At 51.4% G+C, this 17,476-nt stretch overlaps 6 protein-coding genes across 6 annotated transcripts; 4 read left to right on the top strand and 2 right to left on the bottom strand.

The window, feature by feature from the left end:
* Positions 1–2,771: 2,771 nt before the first annotated feature.
* PHATRDRAFT_46499 (predicted protein) lies at positions 2,772–5,012 on the top strand (the record flags this gene model as incomplete). Its single annotated transcript, XM_002180812.1, has 3 exons — positions 2,772–2,966; positions 3,053–3,176; positions 3,261–5,012. 3 exons carry the CDS (start codon positions 2,772–2,774, stop codon positions 4,949–4,951), a joined length of 2,010 nt encoding a protein of 669 aa, XP_002180848.1. The 3' UTR covers positions 4,952–5,012.
* Positions 5,013–5,391: 379 nt separating this feature from the next.
* On the top strand, positions 5,392–6,639 carry PHATRDRAFT_36468 (predicted protein; the record flags this gene model as incomplete). The annotated part of the gene is made up of 3 exons (XM_002180813.1): positions 5,392–5,961; positions 6,012–6,355; positions 6,447–6,639. 3 exons carry the CDS (start codon positions 5,392–5,394, stop codon positions 6,637–6,639), a joined length of 1,107 nt encoding a protein of 368 aa, XP_002180849.1.
* Positions 6,640–6,785: 146 nt separating this feature from the next.
* PHATRDRAFT_46500 (predicted protein) lies at positions 6,786–8,528 on the bottom strand (the record flags this gene model as incomplete). Its single annotated transcript, XM_002180987.1, has 2 exons — positions 7,773–8,528; positions 6,786–7,681 (listed from the first exon to the last, which is right to left on the bottom strand). Exons 1-2 carry the CDS (start codon positions 8,467–8,469, stop codon positions 6,786–6,788), a joined length of 1,593 nt encoding a protein of 530 aa, XP_002181023.1. The 5' UTR covers positions 8,470–8,528.
* A 269-nt stretch (positions 8,529–8,797) lies between these two features.
* On the top strand, positions 8,798–9,861 carry PHATRDRAFT_46501 (predicted protein). Its single transcript, XM_002180814.1, has one exon. The coding sequence runs from the start codon at positions 8,868–8,870 to the stop codon at positions 9,708–9,710; it is 843 nt and encodes a 280-aa protein (XP_002180850.1). The 5' UTR covers positions 8,798–8,867; the 3' UTR covers positions 9,711–9,861.
* Positions 9,818–12,589, bottom strand: PHATRDRAFT_46502 (predicted protein). The gene is made up of 2 exons (XM_002180988.1): positions 12,112–12,589; positions 9,818–11,755 (listed from the first exon to the last, which is right to left on the bottom strand). Exons 1-2 carry the CDS (start codon positions 12,436–12,438, stop codon positions 9,911–9,913), a joined length of 2,172 nt encoding a protein of 723 aa, XP_002181024.1. The 5' UTR covers positions 12,439–12,589; the 3' UTR covers positions 9,818–9,910.
* A 3,008-nt stretch (positions 12,590–15,597) lies between these two features.
* On the top strand, positions 15,598–16,533 carry hCDK6 (predicted protein; the record flags this gene model as incomplete). Its single annotated transcript, XM_002180815.1, has 3 exons — positions 15,598–16,057; positions 16,124–16,241; positions 16,338–16,533. Coding segments are annotated over 3 exons (774 nt in total), but the record flags the coding sequence as incomplete, so codon positions are not given.
* Positions 16,534–17,476: the final 943 nt, after the last annotated feature.

The raw sequence follows: 17,476 nt of genomic DNA on the forward strand, positions 1-17,476 counted from the left end.
GCGAGGCAGCTGAATGCACCAATAAATCGGGATCTTCTTATATTCTGGATACATCAGCTCGAGTTGCAGCTTTTCTTAACAACCACGCTAAACTTCTGAATGAAGTTAAGGGGCTAAACGTCGATAGGCTATCCCGAACTTACCAGTTAGTAGAGGATACTCTAAAAGAGGCGGATCGACCTAATGTGTCACCCGAAAGCTCAATGACGTCAAAGTCCTGGGTAGTCCAAAAAGTTTCCAACGACAATGTTGGCCAAATGAGTAGATTCGAAGCCACCGAATTGCCTCCTAAGAAGGAATTGGTCAAAAGGGCGAAGGCCGTCTTGAGCCGGTTTCTTGCTACTTTCATTAATAGTAAGGAAACGAAAGCGGTCAACGCAATCAACAAATCCGTTCAAGAACAAACCAACGAAGCATTTGGTTACACTATGATTGACCAGACTCAAGTTTCGAATTTATTCTTATCCGAACTTTTGAGCAGCATCCTCAAAACGCCCAGTACTAAGGAATCGGTTCAGGAACTATGTTCTTTGGCTGCTGTTGAGGCTAGAAACTTATTTGAAGTCGCCGAGGAGAAAGCCAAGCACAACAAAGTGGGTGTCTCATCAGATGTCATCAAGGAAGCAAGTCGCATTCTTCAACAGCTCGAAACAGTCGATCGCAATTTTACCAAAAAAGCGCGGGCGTGTAAAAATTTGATCCGAGTAATGCTCGGAGGCAAACCGCAGCAGCCGCGTAGGGCAGGTGAAAGCCTGTTTCCGGTCGAAAAGCCCAAACCCACTCAATTGTCGACAGCAAAGACCCCAGTAATTCGTAAACCCCCGTCGAGAGTCACAGATGTCCTTAGGCCACTCACCAAAACTTCAGGTGAGCGAGCTATCGAAGCCGGTATCAAAATGGTTGCTGATCGCGGTTCGGGAAAGCCTCTTGGATTGTCTGGCTTAAGTAAAGTTGTTCCACTGGAATTGACCGAAGTGGAAACAATGATTTTGCAAACCATTGCATCATATGGCCTTCCAATATGGAGCGAGCATTGGCAAAATTCAATAAGTCCACATCCATTACAAAGGACAAAGTTGACTAGGCTGAACTGGGTTTCGGCTGGCAGCCATTTGGTGTCCTTGGCCGAATCATACCGCGTCCAAGCAGCTTTGCGACGCGATAGGACTCGTGAAGTAGTTGAAGCCTTGTCGAAAATGGTTGCGGATCAAGCGACAACGGAGGCGCTGTCAAAGGCAAATCACGAATTCTGGAAGGCGTCACAAATAGGTGATAAGCTGGGCGTTGCGTTTCAGCAAGCTATTGAGTATGCGCGGGATGCTGAAAGCCTCGCCAAGAAGGCAATTATGATGATTTCCAAAGTACTTCGACTAATGGGTCCAATCTTGGGAGTTTCGTTCACTCCCTTTTCAGACTACGGTCTCGGTACAAGGGTACTACAATGGCTTTTAGGAGAGACTCATCGCTGGTCAGAATCTTTAGGGCTTTTGGACGAGACACAGCAACCTTTGGCGTATACAGCGGTAGATTTTTTGCAGCATCTGGGTCGGGTGGAAAGGGAGAGCATCGAGGTTGCATGCGTACTCGATAAGTCACACTGTAGGGCCATCGCTGGGCAAATTGCCTTGCTCAGTCGGCTCCGATCCGTGTTTACCACCTATGAAGGCGATGAATTGACAGTCCGGGTATGGAGTGCTGCCAAAAGTTGCGACAAAATCAATGGGAAAAAATGGGAGAGACGCCCGGATTGGTGGGGTTTGAGCGGTGCGGCGTCGGAACCACCGGAATCGATTCAGCATGATTTATTAATGTTTGAACGTTTGCTCGAAAGTGGCTTTCAGGGAATTCTTGAAACAGCCGCTTCCTTTGGTAAACGCGATAGGGTACGTACTGTGACATAACTTGCTACCACGCGAAACATGGCGGCTTTCAGACTGCTTTTGCTAATGGCATTTTGGTCGCCTTGTTCGCTTTGCAGTATTCGTCCTTGCCGTTCAGCGACGCAAAATTGAGTAAAGGAGCTATCCAATTACGCGCCAACATGTTAGTCCGCGAGCTGCACAATGTGATTGAATTCCCGGTTAGCAGCAAGCAAAGCCGAAACATGCTCGGTAGCAAAAATGATGCGGGTGTTTTGAATGAGCGTCGCAACAGTGACGGCAGCGGTGATAGAGTGCGTAAAGCCGCTACGAGTAGTGGCGCCACTACCTCAACGACTACTAAGAAGCAGAAAAAAATGGCCACCCAGCAAACGGGCCTGTTGTCTTTCTTCGGGGCCGCTGACAACGACGATAACTCAGTCGAAATTGTGGATCCACCAGCGAACGCCAGAAGTACTTCCAAACATACCAAGAGCAACAAGCGCAAGGATGACGATGACGGGTCCGAGGTGTTGGAAGTTAGTTTTGTAGCGGCGGGAAAGAAAAAACGGCTGGATGACCATTAGCACAAAGATCCATAATAGATTTCTCGGCGTGATGCTATAGACCTAGATGTGCAGGAGCTCGTTGATGCCTGTCATAGCCTTCCCATGATGATTGAGCCACAAAAAATGTGGTTGACACTTCCCTACGGTTCCGACACGCCAATTTACACTCAACACCAAAATGGATCGTTGACGATCAGAATTTTTTCTGTTGTGGAAACCAGTTGTGGAGAAGGATCACCTTCGAAGATTTGGAAAGCTGCGGGGGCAGCTTTCTAAAATATTAATTTCAGAAACACCCCAAGTTGTGTTTGTACATACATATATCAGACCGTATTTTCGATTTATGGTCAGCCTTCATAGACTCAATCGATCTGATCTTGACAAGGCAATAAGATTCTCAAATATACAAACCTTTCAGCTGCGGGGTATCGGAACAATACTATTGCAAATTCAAGAAATTGCGATTTTTGCCGCCGAGGAGTTGCAACCTACATTTGTCCCTTGGGAAGCTCCTGGAATACAGCTTTCCACAGTGACTGTGAGTAGCAGAATGATTCTGACGTAGTACCGATCGAGCGCATCGGCACTCGAATATAGACCGTTCACCATAGATATAAAATACAGATTCATACCCGCTACCAGAACGCGACCGGCAGCAGACGGATGCCTCAACCGCAACCGCAACCCGTAGAGGAAAACACAGGGGATGCCTTTGGAGAAAGTTTGCTTCTTTGGCGCGCTGCTCATCGTTAGTGGTGCTGTCATACATCTCGATTCTCTAGTTCTGCTTCCATTTCATTGGAACTTTGTCGGTAGCTGTCCCTCCGTATAGTTTCGTACCAGGGGCGATCTGCGCTCGTTCTCCCATTTTCAGTTGTGAGCGCACTTTCGTCTGTTATCATGTCAGATTACGTCACAGAACTGAGCCCCCACGATGTGTTGTTCGGCCGCGGTTCCGGGCCAAATGATCACGAAGGCAACGTGCGGTTTCGGCAGCTCGTTGCCTCGCGTAAGGACGAGTACATGGCAACGAATCACCGCATAACAAAAGCGAACATAGCACGGGAAATTGTCGATCAGGTGCTACGACACAAAGGCCGATTTCTCAAAAAGATCGAAGCCACCGACCCGGTTAGTCTGCATATACCCGACGGTATTGATGCATGGATCGAGGTTGACGAAGACACCGTTATGGAAAAGGCAAAACAAGCGCTTCGGCAGAACCCGAACAAGCAAAAGGGAGACACCGGACCTTCCGTGGGGTCGGAGAGTTCCAAAACCACACCGAACGCCAGCAACCCACGGGCGACACTAGACATTGAAGCGGATATTCAAGCCTTTGCTAACATCGAACCGATCCCAATTCACTCCATATCCAGCGCACCTTTCGCGAATGAAGCTGTGACTTCCATGTCCACGCATTCGCCCGTGACGTCGACCGAAGGCCATACACTCAACTCACCCTGGCAATCGCAACAAGATCAACAGCCGCAATTCCATCACCGATATTTAACCGATTCAAGTGAGTATCTCATCTCAGATAGGGAAGAGTACGCGATAGACACCAACACTGTCTCTGTGCAGCAAGATCAATCACAGCCAAACCAACGGCAGCAGTCCCCGCGAGGCGACGAAGATAGCATGCTGAATATGCTACCCGGAAGCCACCGTGCTAGTTTGGCTATTAGCGATGTCTTTAGTGGCGAGGAGCCCCGTCGTGGTAGCATGACCATGAGCGATCTAATTCGCATGCACCGTGCGCGGGAAATTGGACTCGAGCGCTCCAGCGACAATCGCAATTCTATGGATATGGACGATATGCTGGATTCCTTTAGCAGGAGCAAAATCTCCAATGAGAACAACGATGTCCAGAACAAAAGGTACAATGCCAGTACGGAAACAATGGGTACAATTGAACCGATTGGGACTGGTAGTGTGGCCGACATGAGTTTTGCCACTATGAACTCCTCGACGTTTTCTTTCTACAAGGGCAACGATTCCCTAGCGGTGCCTGATGGGCAGGGGCCGCCAGACCGGCCAATTATCGACAATCGCTTCATGGCAACCGCGTCCACGCTTCCAGAACTCGGAGTACCCACTTCGCGCACAGTTAATCGGTTCGCATCGGATAATTCTCTGAGCATTGCGGAGCTCCGGGGGCGACGCAAGTCCGGTTCGACACCATCCAAGTCCAGTTCGGAAGAAGGGTCGGGCTTTCATACAAGTGGAAATTCCACCCTTTCTTCGCATCCCACAGTAGCAAGCGGCAACTCTGTGTCCCAAACCATTGTTTTGGAAGATCAGTCTCTCGAACTGGATTTGAATTCCATGGGACTTTCGTCTGTGGAGATGCTAAAGGGAATGATCTTAAGTAGCAGTAACGATATGAGCTTGAACGACATTTCCGAAGAAAGTTTGCAGCAACTCCTATATCAGCACCAGCAACAAACAGGCACAGGTCTACGCGCTAGTCAACAAGATGCACAGCAGCGCCAGAACGACGACAAAAACAACGATTCCTAACACTTTTACCACGGGCCTACTGTTAAATAATTTTTCTTTCACATGGGATACACAACCTAAACCACTACTTTTCAAACTCTAGGTAATCAGCATCAGCGTCTTAAGATACTTGTGGGTCGTACGTGGTGAGGTTTCTAGATCATCCAGAACCATTCCATACACCCTACCTTGGCGACCAAGATAACAGCTCACATCTCGGAATTAGAAAATCCCTTCAATTTCCTGTTTTCCGGTGAGCTATTTTCTTAGAGAAACGTTTTCGCGCCAACATGATTTCCCTCCCTACAGTATTCTTCAAAGTATTCGCAAAGAGGCATCTGATCACACGCTTGACAGGCCAGTCGACCCGAAACCGAAAAAAATCACGTGAACTCTATTGAGAGCCCCATTGCCACATCGCATTGATTCCACATCCCTTACCCGATTTGCTACTAAACATCATGGCAAGTTCACCGTCAGACAAATCTACCACAAGCAATCCCAGTACACCGGTCACCCCGGGCGACGAAACGACGATGGAAACGAATTCACCACTCTTGTCTCCCCAGTCGATGGCCAATGCAGCATTGGCGAACGCTGTGTTCGCTCAACAAGCGCAGCGAACGGTAAAGTTGGCATTTACCCAAGAGAAGGACATACCTGTGAACGAAAATGGCGAGACCGAACGACGAAAGCAGTTCAGCGACGACAACAAAGACGAAGAACGGAATAACTGTAGTCACCAGCAGCTCGACAAGAACAATGCCGTTGAAAGCATTGTCAAGGATCCGAAATCTCGAATCGAAGCGATTTGGGGTAGCTCCAACTCAGACCATACAAACGCCTGGAAGACAACAGCCGAACTCATTCGTTCCGAAATTGAAGCCTTGCTTAAACTCGGTACCGAGGCCTACCAAGCCGCCGAGTTCCAAGCTCGGGAAAGCAAGCTTCTCCAGGACGAGCTTGACGGTAAAGACGACGAGTTGGAACGGCTTCGTCTAGCCGAATCGAAAGGCCGAGCTACTATTGTGGTGCGTACTTGTTTTTCACAGTCCTGACTGCTACCTATATGCCTAGACAGGCTGTTAAAAACCTGCAATGCTCTCCTTTAACAATGCGTCGTTATACACTTGTTTTCATCCCATTCCGACAGAACTTGCTGCGCCAAGGAGAAACGTCCAAGGTAGACGCTCGAGATGCCTCTCGTGCTGCTGTTTCGGAAGCTGGACTCCGTGCCGAACTGGGTGTCGTCACAGCGCAAAAGAACGAATCGCTGGGGCAGGCGGAGGGGCATAAACGCAAGGCCACTCTGTATGAAGACGAGCTTCGTCAAGTCAAAACAAAACTAGCACGCGTTGTCCAAGAGAAAATCCGAATAGAACGCGATCATCGTGCGACGCTTTCGTTGGCCAAAAGTTTTGATAGGTGCGTTATCGTTTTGCACGGAGCCTTTACCTACCTTCAATTTCTCAGCATTTCCTCTTTCACATACCAATACTGCACATTCGGTTGACAGCCACGTTTCATCCGATGTGGATTACTACAAACGAAAGGTCTCGGAGTTGAACGGGTACGTGCAGAACTTGAACGCTGTAGTGGCCGAAAAGAATCGCCAAATCGAGGACTTGCGTCGGCAGATCGAGCGCTCCATGTCTCAGAACCGTCTCGCCCAATTTCGCGCCGACACCCCGGATACTTTGACGAAATAAGCCACCAAGCTAAATCCGAGTCCAATTTAGGTTGATAGGCTGAACGTTCGTAGTTGTACAGCAAGTCGATACGCCTCCGACAGGGATGTCAGGTTCAAACCAGCATTGATCCAACACGTCATTTCTAGACTTACCAAGCCTGTTTTTTACGAAACTTCTGGTAAACCTCGCGTAGCATCATCTTTATCAATTACCCTTTCGGTATCAGATACATTCAAGGTTTGGTAGGTTTGCCGATTTATTGTCGAACCATTGGTGGAAAGCCACGAATTACAATAAGAAGAAATAGAACGTTTTTGGTATTCTACCAGGGGATCGGGTCCTTCTCCTTCGGCCCTGAAGAGGGATGCGGCTCGTACGTAGCCAAGAATCGCCAAGGCGCTGGTTGCCACCACTAGTGATGCCAACACAAACAGGTTGTGTAGCGAATTGTCTCGGTATTTGATACAGTACGCGCTTGGTGAGGAACAACTAAGACGCGACAACGAGCCGTAGCCAATCCCACTGGCTAGACCGTTTTGCGAAATTATATTCGCGAATGCTCCCTCTTTCTCGTAGGAAAAATAATCGGCAAACGTAGCTTTCAAAGTGCCTTCGAAGGTGGCCCTACCGATGCCTTGCAAAGAGTAGACGGCGACCAGTAGCTGCCAGTTCCACGACTCCAATGCGGGCCGGCATAGAAACGGCAAGGCTACCAACGCAAAGGCCACCGCCCCTAAAATGAGAATCGGGCCTTTTCCTGTGTGTTGGGCCATGCGACTGAAGCCTACACTAGCGAGGGCCGCAACGCCTCCGTGAAGGGCCACCAGTACCCCGACATAGCTTGAATTGGAGTCCTGCAAGGCCATCGGGACCACTTCGCCCGACACGAACGAATTCAAAAAGGCTCCGGAAAATCCGAATGCCGCGTTCAAGCCAATCATGTACTTCATCTTGGCGTCGCGAAGTAACAGCGAAACCGTCGCGGTAAAGGTAGAACACGGTTGCGTCGAGTCGTCAAAGACGGTGGGATACTCATGGACCCGGTACATACCCATGATTGCTACAATTACAATGCAACTGTAAATGACAAAAACAGCTTCCCAAGAAACCTTCAGTACGCGGATCATAAATGTCGACAACAAATTAAGTACGGTTTCCTCCCCCCAAAAAGACAAATGCAAAAATACCACCCAACAAACTGGTCGACGCTTCCCAATCTTGTCCAACCCGTAAGCTGTAATCTTCCGAGGCTTGCGTAAAGTACACCCCCTGGGAAGTCCACAACACGCCCGCTCCGACTCCTCCCAGGGCGGCACCCGATAGTGCCCATGCTTGGGCAAATTGAGGATGCACGGTTGACAACCCAAAACTAGCAACATAGGCCCCAAACAATATCATTCCGACAGTTACCGCACGTTTACTCCCCAACCGTTTGCCAGTCCACGAAGTAAGACCCAACACGGCGGAACTTGTGTAGGTGATGTAAAGGACGCTGGACTGCCAGGAGCCCAGTATGGACCCCAACCGTGCCGAGGCGAGCGCTAAACAGGCCAACGCAGCGGAGGGCACAGCCGCGACCAGGACAGAAAAGAGAACGAAATTGCGCCAGACTCGTTGGGCTCCCACGGTATCACGGGGGACATCGTGTAAGCTAGATAGTAATCCGGACGTGGTGTCTTCGTCTGATGTGGTGCTGTTGGCGGTAGTTTTGGAGGAATCTGTGTCGGTCGTAGTGTACAGTTCGAAAGATGAGCGGGCGGGCCGGCTGGTCATTTCCAAAGCAGCCAATTCTCCGTCTTTCGTGCGCTCTTCAGCTCTCGCACTTGCATCTTCTGGAATCATATTCATTCCGATTCCAGATATTCTCTTCGTCAACGTACCATCACATCACGCAACTCTTCGTTTTCTTTGGAGTCGCCATTGTGGCTCGTTTTACCTTTTGGAAGATACCTACTTGTTTCACGGTCAGTCCCATGAACTTTATTTCCTGGGATGACGTAATAGATAGTCACAACATTTTCCGGGTCATTGATATTCCCGTCTCCTACAGTTAGTCGTTGGCCTCGTGGCGTTCATCATCGGGGTCTCGGAAGCATCCCCACCGTAAATCCCCTCTTTCTCCACGACACGAACTAACAATAGTGTACTATGAACACGAGCATACCTCGAGTCGTCTCCGGACTCGCTGATTCCCATTATACCTGCATCGATTCCGTAACCATTACAGCTCGCTTTACAATCAGAGCATGACAGAATCCAGTGAGGTTGCCTTGGGTCATTTACAGGCAATCAAACCACGAGATGGTTGGGCTGTGGATCGAACGTTCGGCGGAATGCGCCTTTTGCGGCGGAACGTTCCCGTAGTCGACGCTGCCTTTTTGGATATCCACTTGGATCCATTAACCAAGACTGTCGTTGGGATTGTAAATAAAAGTATCAGTGGTGTACAAGCCCAAGTTTTGGTCGACGCCAAAGGCAGACTCGTTGCCCAGAAGACCCTAGTAACGGTACAAAGCTGGCAAGGTCGCAAGACGGTGCCGTTGTCATCGTCACACACGCCAAGAACTGGTCGCTCCGCTACAAATACAGCTGCCGATAATCGATCCGATGAGTTCGCCGAGGCGACCTTGCTGTCTTCCGAACAAAACCAAGCTTTATTAAAGTATGGAGCGTCGTTCTTTGGTGGACTGTTGCTGCTCCGCGTTTTGGTGCAAACTATGTGGGGTCTCTCCATTCTCGCGCTCCCACTCGGCTACTTGTATTTGGTCCAAACGTGCCCACCCGAATCCTCCTTTGATGCCAAGAAGGAACTAAAACGGGTATTGCGGGGACACCATTTACCGGAAACAGATCCCAACAAGCCCAAGGGCTTTCTCAGTGCAACGCTAGCCCGGATCAACGCGTCCGTGGCGACTGAGCTTGCCACTACACTGGGATACGAAGTCACCATGGTCCCCCTAGCGGGGGCAGCCGTCGTTTCCTCCGTACGAGTACCCTCGGCAGCCTTGGACTTTTACTGGGTCGGTGTCCACGGTTCGTGGTACTACGTGTACTCGATGGAACTGGCCGATGCAACCAAGCGGGATTGAATGCCACAATAATCCGTGGGCAGGGGTGGGGCACACCGACGTTCATTCGATCGTGCCACGATACAGAGTAGACACTTGTACATTCCGTCTTACACGACACACAGCGAGTAGGTTAATTTCCTGGCTAGTGTTGTTATAGTTTTGTATATGCAAATTCATCTCCGTCCGGTCCCGACGTATACAGTTCCCGGTGCCGGCTCTCACAGCGGTGCAAAGTCCCGTTTCAGGCCACACGCTTCCATGCACCGCTCGTCATTGCTCGTACGAAAGTAGTCCGCGTACAGGGTGCAAAGTCCCCTACGCGCGGCCGCCTGGCACCATCCCAGGACCGGTCCCCGGGGCTTGGTGATCGTCACGTCGTAATAACTTGACTTGACTGTTTGCGGGCCCACCGCTTCGGCATTGCGATGAGTGGTGAGGGCGGCGTCGCGAGCGCGAGCGGCCTTGAGCGTTGCGTCCTTGTGAAAGAGTGCAGCAGGGTAAATCGTGTAATCAAAGAGGGCCTTCTCAATTTCTTCGTGGTCCTGCAATTGTTTGCGCTCCAACACACGCTGACGGTCGGCTTCACGGTCGTCCTCCTGGCTGTAGCCGGGACGGCGTCCCTTGACGTGCTTCTTGCCGAGGGCCGTGTTGGGGGTAAAGTTGACGAGAAAGCTCTCGAGATCACCGAGTGGAATAACGGCTTGGGGTTCGGCTGGGCAGTCGGATTTGCCCTCGTGACGGCAGACCATACCTTGGACGAGTTCCACACGCTGCCTCTCCGTGACCATCCAGAAAAAGTTGCTGCCGCCCAGAACTGGAGGGGGTGTTTTTTCGTTCGCATAGACTTCCGGACTAGTCGGCATCTGGAGTTCGGTAAAGTACGCCCACCACTGTCCGCAATCCTGACGCTCCGAAAGCTTGCGGGCCACCGCCGTGTTGCTGTCGGCGTCGCACAATCCGTTGACACCGCCACCACCGGAAAGCGAGTTGGGAATCCAAGTCATATCAAAGGAATCCTTGCAAATTTCCCAGGCCGCTGGGTGAAAAAAGTCTCCGTGCATACGCCACTTGGCCACTTTGCTGTTTTCTTCGCTCACGTACGCGACGCGAACAAAAGAAGGAACCAGAAAGGGACTAGAGGGACCGTTGTCTGTGGGACTAGGTGGGTTGGTGGTGGAGGCCGCTGCGGCCATATCGGCGCTCGCTTGCAGAAAGGAGTTGACCGCGCGAACACTGACCAAGGTTGTCCACTTCATGGCCACGTGCAGATCAAAGTCCCCGCTACTGACCAAATCGGGGTTAGTGGTCTTTTGAGTGGCGTCGTTACCTCCCTTGCCCAGATGCGGGGGCGCGAGGATGAGATCCTGCGTGCGCTTTTCCATGAGTCCACTCTTGAGATCGTGACAGGAATCGGCCGTGGTAGCACTAGCGACCACAACGATTTGCACGGGACTGGGTCGGTCTTCCATGTCCATATCTTCGTCCACGGCTCGATCGAGCGGCCAGGGCTTGCCTCCACAGTGCACGAGTTGGGCATCGATCCATTCGGTCCATTTGGCCGGAATGGGTTCACAGACGAGCATTTGTACGCGGGCGGCGATCCATCCGGTAGCGCACATGGCGTCAATCTCTTGGAGATTGCGCAACAAATGCGTGGCGGCGGTTTCTTGTTCGGATATCCAGGGTTGCGGTCCTTCGGCGTGTACGCGGGGAGGGTTGGTTTCCCAGAGCATGGTGGATCCACGTCCGGCACCCACCGTGTTGATAGCAAAGAGAATCCGGCAGCGATCTTGATTTTCCTGGAACCACTGACTCCATACGGTTCCGGCGGACGTGTCCGGCCGTGCCGTGCTCCCGAGGGCGATGCAGTTTTCGAGCAAGCGAGCGTAGGCGTCGGCTTCGCCTTCCGGCAACTGGTCCGGTGACCGTTGTTGGAAAAATTCCTTATACTCGTCGTTGGCTCCGGCTTCTTCCACGAAGCGTGCCGAGACCACACCCGAGTCGTCCCGTCCTTCAAAGTAATCCGCCTTGCCACGCGTTTTGGAATATCGGTAAAAGTATTTCTGCAAAGCAAGCCCGTGTGAGAAACTGCCACAAAGAATCAACAGTGACCAGAGACAATGGGTTGCGCCTTGTGTGTGTGTGTGCTAGTCAGTCAGTCAGTCAGTCCATCTTCCAAAGGTTCTAGGGGATCGGATAGCGATTCTGATGGTATCCAGAGTTCCTCAAGCAAGGGGTGACCTCGTACTTTGGATGAACTATGCTTTTCGAGGGTTTCCTCATTTCCCCGGTAGACTCAATGTTGTAATGTTGCACACACAAGCATGTATGCACAGTTACACAACCAACTCACTATACTACAATACACGCGTGCAAACAAACATACATGCACACACGAACACATATCAACATTTCGTACCTGCAAAGGCCCCGTGTACTCGAACCAGTACTTGACTTCTTCCGGTGGTGTTTCGTCAAAGAGTTTTTGTCGATCCGTCAAATCCTGCAGGTAAGTCTGCATGTAGGCCGGGACATTGTCACCCAAGGCTTGTAAACGTCGCGGACTCGCGGACAATACCGCAGCTGCCGTGGGGGAACGGCCCACAGTAATGCTGTTGTTGTTGTTCTGGTAGGCCCGCAAGGCCCCCACACAACATCCCGCTGCCGCCATCAACTTGACTGCCGTTCCCAGCGCTGTGCGATGGAAACGAGACCGTATCGTCGTTTCGTTGCGGCTGGTGTTCATGGTAGAATCGCCCTTGGTAAATTCACTGTCAGTCGTCGCCTTCGCCGTCGTAGGTGAGTAGGTTAGTAGATGTACTATACCAAAAACAGACCGGAATAGGGAAATTGCGGGAGTGGAATGGATTGACAGTGAAACTCGGACTTTCCCGTTGAGTGTAATTGTGTAACGGTAGGTGGAGACTTTACCCCCCACCACGACCCCGTGGTTACAAAACGACTACGCGGGAGGTCTCGGCTGTCAAGGTACCGTTCCCCCGCTCGTGTGTGTGTGTGTATGTATATGTGTACGTATGTACGTTGGGGTGTTTCCACACGCAACGGCAAGTCCCGTCCACGGCAGCCGCGGGCGCGTGCGACGACGAGCCACGATCAAGGAACGACTTCCGGACGAAAACCACCAAACCCACGCGATTCTCTCTATATTTCAACGGACGCGTAGGCCCTATTTCATGTGTATCGGTGACCCAAACCGTTCGATAAATTCTAGCAAACCACGTGGGGGCTGTACGTCGAGAGTGGTCGCGTGCCGGGTTGGAAAACGAACGCCAGCCGGGATTTGCGGTGCACCAAGCACTCCAGAGTGCAATTTTTGGGGTCACGGGAAACAGTTTCTGGCGGACGTTGAGGAAGCGTGGGAGGACTGCGTTTGGTACGAGGGAAAGTCGTACGTCCGTCTGTCCGAGACCATGGAACTATTGACAACAGTAGGGTTGCGTGTGCCGGACAAACTCTTTCGTTGGGTCGATTACACTGCGCACATCAATCCGACCGTTTCCCATTCCGTCCATTCTTCCCTCCCTCTCTAGGCAAACAAACAACACCGACACATATATGTACTCCAAGTCGACATCCTCCAACAAACGAAAACGGTGTGACGAAACCGGGGGATAGTAAGTGGTGGGGGAATTCACTAGAAGAGTGCCGTGACGATCGGCGCCTTGCCATGAAATACGAGGGGAGGCGCCATGCGGACGACCGTGTGCATCGTCGTTGTGTAGACCCGAGTCTCCCGGGTGTGGCCGGAAAGCGTCCTCGCTCACCCGCTCACGGTACGAACTCGCACACCCACACGGGAACGGCCATAGGGAACAATTGGCGGTGGGAGATTCTGTTAGTGGCGGTGCTGCTGCTGCTGATATTTCTACTGGTAGTCGTAGCAATCCTCGTCCCCACGGGCCGGACTTGGTTCGTCACACCCTCCACACGCATCCTGCCACACATTATTCCACCTCTACACGTACAACAGGCTTCTTCAATACCACTCCAATCCACACACGTTACGAATGTAACCTTGCGCGACTTTCTCCTCGACTCGCGAGGATTCCATCTCGCCATGGCCCCGGCATTCTTCGGCTTTTACGGCTATTTCGGTGTCTTGGACGCCTGGCGCGACGTCCTGGGACCTTCCGTGTTGACCTCCGCCGTCATTCGCAGCGTTGCCGGCGCGTCGGCAGGGGCCATGGCTGCGGTTCTCTTGGCCGCCGGAATCCCGCCCCGTCAGGCGGCGCGATACTGCGACGGATTGACTATCTCACAAATTGGAGACTTTCCCGGACTCGGTGCCGTTTTTCGCGGACGCCGCGTGGAACGACTCATGAGGGATTTTCTCGTTAGTCAACGACCAACGTTGTCTCGACCGGCACTCGGGTATTCCTGGAACTCATCGGGGCCGTTGCTGGAGGACGCTGAAATTCCCGTAGCCGTCTCGGCCTTTGATTTGGCAACCATGCGGGGCGTACTTTTGACCAAGGGCAGTATGGCGCGAGCGGCACGGGCTTCGGCTACCTTCCCTCTACTATTCCAACCCATTGCATGGACCCACGACGAAACCGACTACATGCTGATTGATGGAGGCATTGCGGATACGGCGGGGACGGCAGGGTTGTCGGCCCACTGGAACACGTCGGTGACACGTCGCGTTGTAAATTTGCAAGTTGGCAGCTTTTGGGGGGCACCACCGGGACCGGCCAGCTTGCCAGTGGCTGTGGACAGTCCCACGGATATGGGTGGCGACCATCGGCACCAGCCCCCACCCACGGTCGTTTCCATTTCGATTCAGAATCTGCCGCATTGTGGTCCGTGGGCACTCTCGAATGGTCCCATTGCCGTCGAAGCCGCTTACCAAGCCATGCGCGCGTCTCTGGATGTACCGCTTTACAGGGGAACAGAGCCAAATCATTACGAACTGCACATTGATACGTCATATTTCTGGAAAAAGGCAAATTAACAGATTTTGTTTGCTAGCTAGCTAGTACAGAATATTTCGGTGACTATTGTACATACATTGATACCTGCATTTATCAACTTAGAGTTAGGGGGTTTCGCAACAATGCTAGCAACTCTCAAGAGTTTGTGTGGGTCAATGGATCTGCGTCTTGGTTCCACATTCGGATCCGGCTTACCGTTCGCTCCTTTTGGAGAGTGCGACGGCAAGTTGAAGATACGTCAGTGAACATCCTCTCGATGATTGGTCCGCCAGGTCACGAGTTCTATCCCACTTCCACCCCTTGCGCCCGAAGTGTCGACGGACAATTTCCACAGAACAAATCCCATCATCGGATTTCCAAAGTGCTTTTCGAGTCCAGCAAGCAAACAAGTCCTCGCAAGCTCTCCACTACAGCCAAGGATTATCTGCATTGGTAAGCTAAGGTAAACAAGACAAAATGGAAATTAGATTTCGATTCGAGCGCCGCGGAAAGCGCCTTTTTGGTGTGCGTTCGTTTTAAATCGCGGTGGTGTCAACCGTTTTCGGAATCGTGACATCCTTCAGATGGTAGACCATTCAGATACACTGACAAAATCTAATACTGTTCTTTTTGTCGTTGCGATATTTTCTAGGTTTTCGATTATTCCGGACCGAACTCTCTGCGTGCCCTCCCCGCCCGAACTCGGCCTTGAAATTCTCTTTTCCATACCAGTCACTCGCAAGGGCTAGACAGACGTGGGCTCAACCTTCTTTCGCTCTTGATTACAGTCACTACACTTACTCGTAGATTCCACGCATTCGTTCCATTCTCCGATAAAGCCTGCTACATCGTGTGCAGACGAAACCACAACATTCCATGCGCGTCTTCAGCTTTTCATTGGATTCCTCATCATGAGCGGCCCTTCCTCTGGCTCCTTTCTGCAAGTTTCGTCCAATAGCGAGCATCAGAAGGTCAAAGTCGTCGCTGGTTACGCGTTGCAACAGAAGCTGGGCTCCGGCTCCTTCGCTACCGTTTATAAGGGTGTGCGCTTGTCGCAGACTCCCACAAATGTCGCTGAAACGGTCGCCATTAAAGCCATTACGAGGACTTCCGAAAAACTGACCAAAAAGGTGCTGCAAAACTTGGAAATTGAAATCTCCATCCTGCGAACCTACCGGCACCCCAACATTGTGTGCTTACACGATGTGCAAAAGACTGCGCGGCATTTTTATCTCATTTTGGAGTACTGCGCTGGTGGCGACCTGCAGGGCTTGATACGTCGCCGAAAAACGGGGCGTCTTTCCGAGGGACTTACCCGGCGCTTGATGCGCGATTTGTCCGCCGGCCTCAAATTTCTCTGGGGACAGGAACTCATCCATAGGGATATTAAGCCGCAGAATTTATTGCTGACCAGCGGCTTACCTTTGGATGAAAGTGACGACTGGGAAAAAACGGATGAACTAGAAGAACAGCGGCGTCGAGCGAATTTTCCGTCTCAAGAGTTTGGCTTGAAGATTGCGGATTTTGGCTTTGCTCGACATCTCCAGACCACGTCGCTGGCAGAGACCCTGTGTGGGTCGCCCCTTTACATGGCGCCCGAAATCCTGCAACATCACCGGTACGTTAAGTAGCTTGGATCGTCTGGTTGTTTCTTGTACATTGGTTTGTTCGTAGACTGACCGCCGCCTACCGACAATCCATTATCGTTGTTTAGGTACGATGCGAAGGCCGATCTCTGGAGTGTCGGTACGGTTCTTTTTGAAATGATTTGCGGACGTCCACCATTCAATGGCGAGAATCACATTGATCTGTTGCGCAACATTCAGCGTAAAGCGGTCCGTCTTCCACCAGACGTGCGGGTGAGCAAGGAATGTGTCAACTTGTTGCGACTCCTTCTAAATCGAAACCCGCTCAGTCGCGCTGGGTTTAAAGAGTTTTTTGAAGCTTGTGATGCTTTTGTCGCTCTGGGCTGTAACGGGATTGCCCGAGATGATAAGGGTAGCTGTGAACGGCCTTCGACGAATTTGGGCACAATTCCAGAAAACGAAGGAACCACATCCCCAACTGAATACGACGGCCAGCTTTCCGACAAGCCGTCCTCGTATCATCAACAGTCGCAAGAGTACCAGCAGCAAAAGCAATCTCAGGAGAATGCAAGAGAAATTGCAAACGCCGCACCGTACAGCCCTGCACCTTCCGCCGGTAGAGATGTGGGTTCGGCAGCCGTTTCCACGTTGACCACGCAAAATGCACGAACACAACATGGATTGACTCCTTTGATACCTAGTCCACCCTCATCCAGCCAAGTCCCAGTTCTTAACTTGAGTGGTGCTCCGCTACCTCCCTCCTTGGACAGTCGAGGCTTCGCGAGTCCTCCAGTTCGTACGGCTCTTCAGCATCACAAAATAGAGCACAATTCAGCCGAACAAGCACGACGCAGCGACGGTACCTCCAGTGCTGAAAATAGTTTTGTTATGGTTGAGCATGGTTCATCACTTCATAAATCACCGACTGCGTCGACTATCAGTGGTTATCCCTCTGCCTACGAGGTTCCACCGCATGGCTATTTCGTACCAAAGGGATCAGTATCGGCAACGCGAGGTGACTACATGCTCGTCAAACAACCAAAGGGCATGTTGAGTACTAGTCCAGGAACCGGAGGAGCATTGATGGGGATGCTTAGTGGCCGTGCTCGTATATTATATGAGGGAAATTCATCCGGGAAGCACTACGATGCTCAGATCTCGATGGCAAGTAAAATGCTTGCAGCATCTGAAGATGTTGGTCGCCGGGCCATTAGCGTCGCTCATCTTGGGGACAACCGCGCGTATCTAGCTATGCGAATGGTTTTAA

This window comes from Phaeodactylum tricornutum, chromosome 10, assembly GCF_000150955.2.
Source record: "Phaeodactylum tricornutum CCAP 1055/1 chromosome 10, whole genome shotgun sequence".
In the NCBI taxonomy this organism is placed as follows: Eukaryota; Bacillariophyta; class Bacillariophyceae; order Surirellales; family Neidiaceae; genus Phaeodactylum; species Phaeodactylum tricornutum.

Bases quoted from the DNA above. Each gene is read 5' to 3' on its own strand.
- PHATRDRAFT_46502 (XM_002180988.1), bottom strand. From the start codon at position 12,438: ATGAACACCAGCCGCAACGAAACGACGATACGGTCTCGTTTCCATCGC. The intron at 11,756-12,111 runs GTACGAAATGTT...CTTGCTTTGCAG, and splicing joins AGTACACGGGGCCTTTGCAG to AAATACTTTTACCGATATTC.
- PHATRDRAFT_46501 (XM_002180814.1), top strand. From the start codon at position 8,868: ATGACAGAATCCAGTGAGGTTGCCTTGGGTCATTTACAGGCAATCAAA.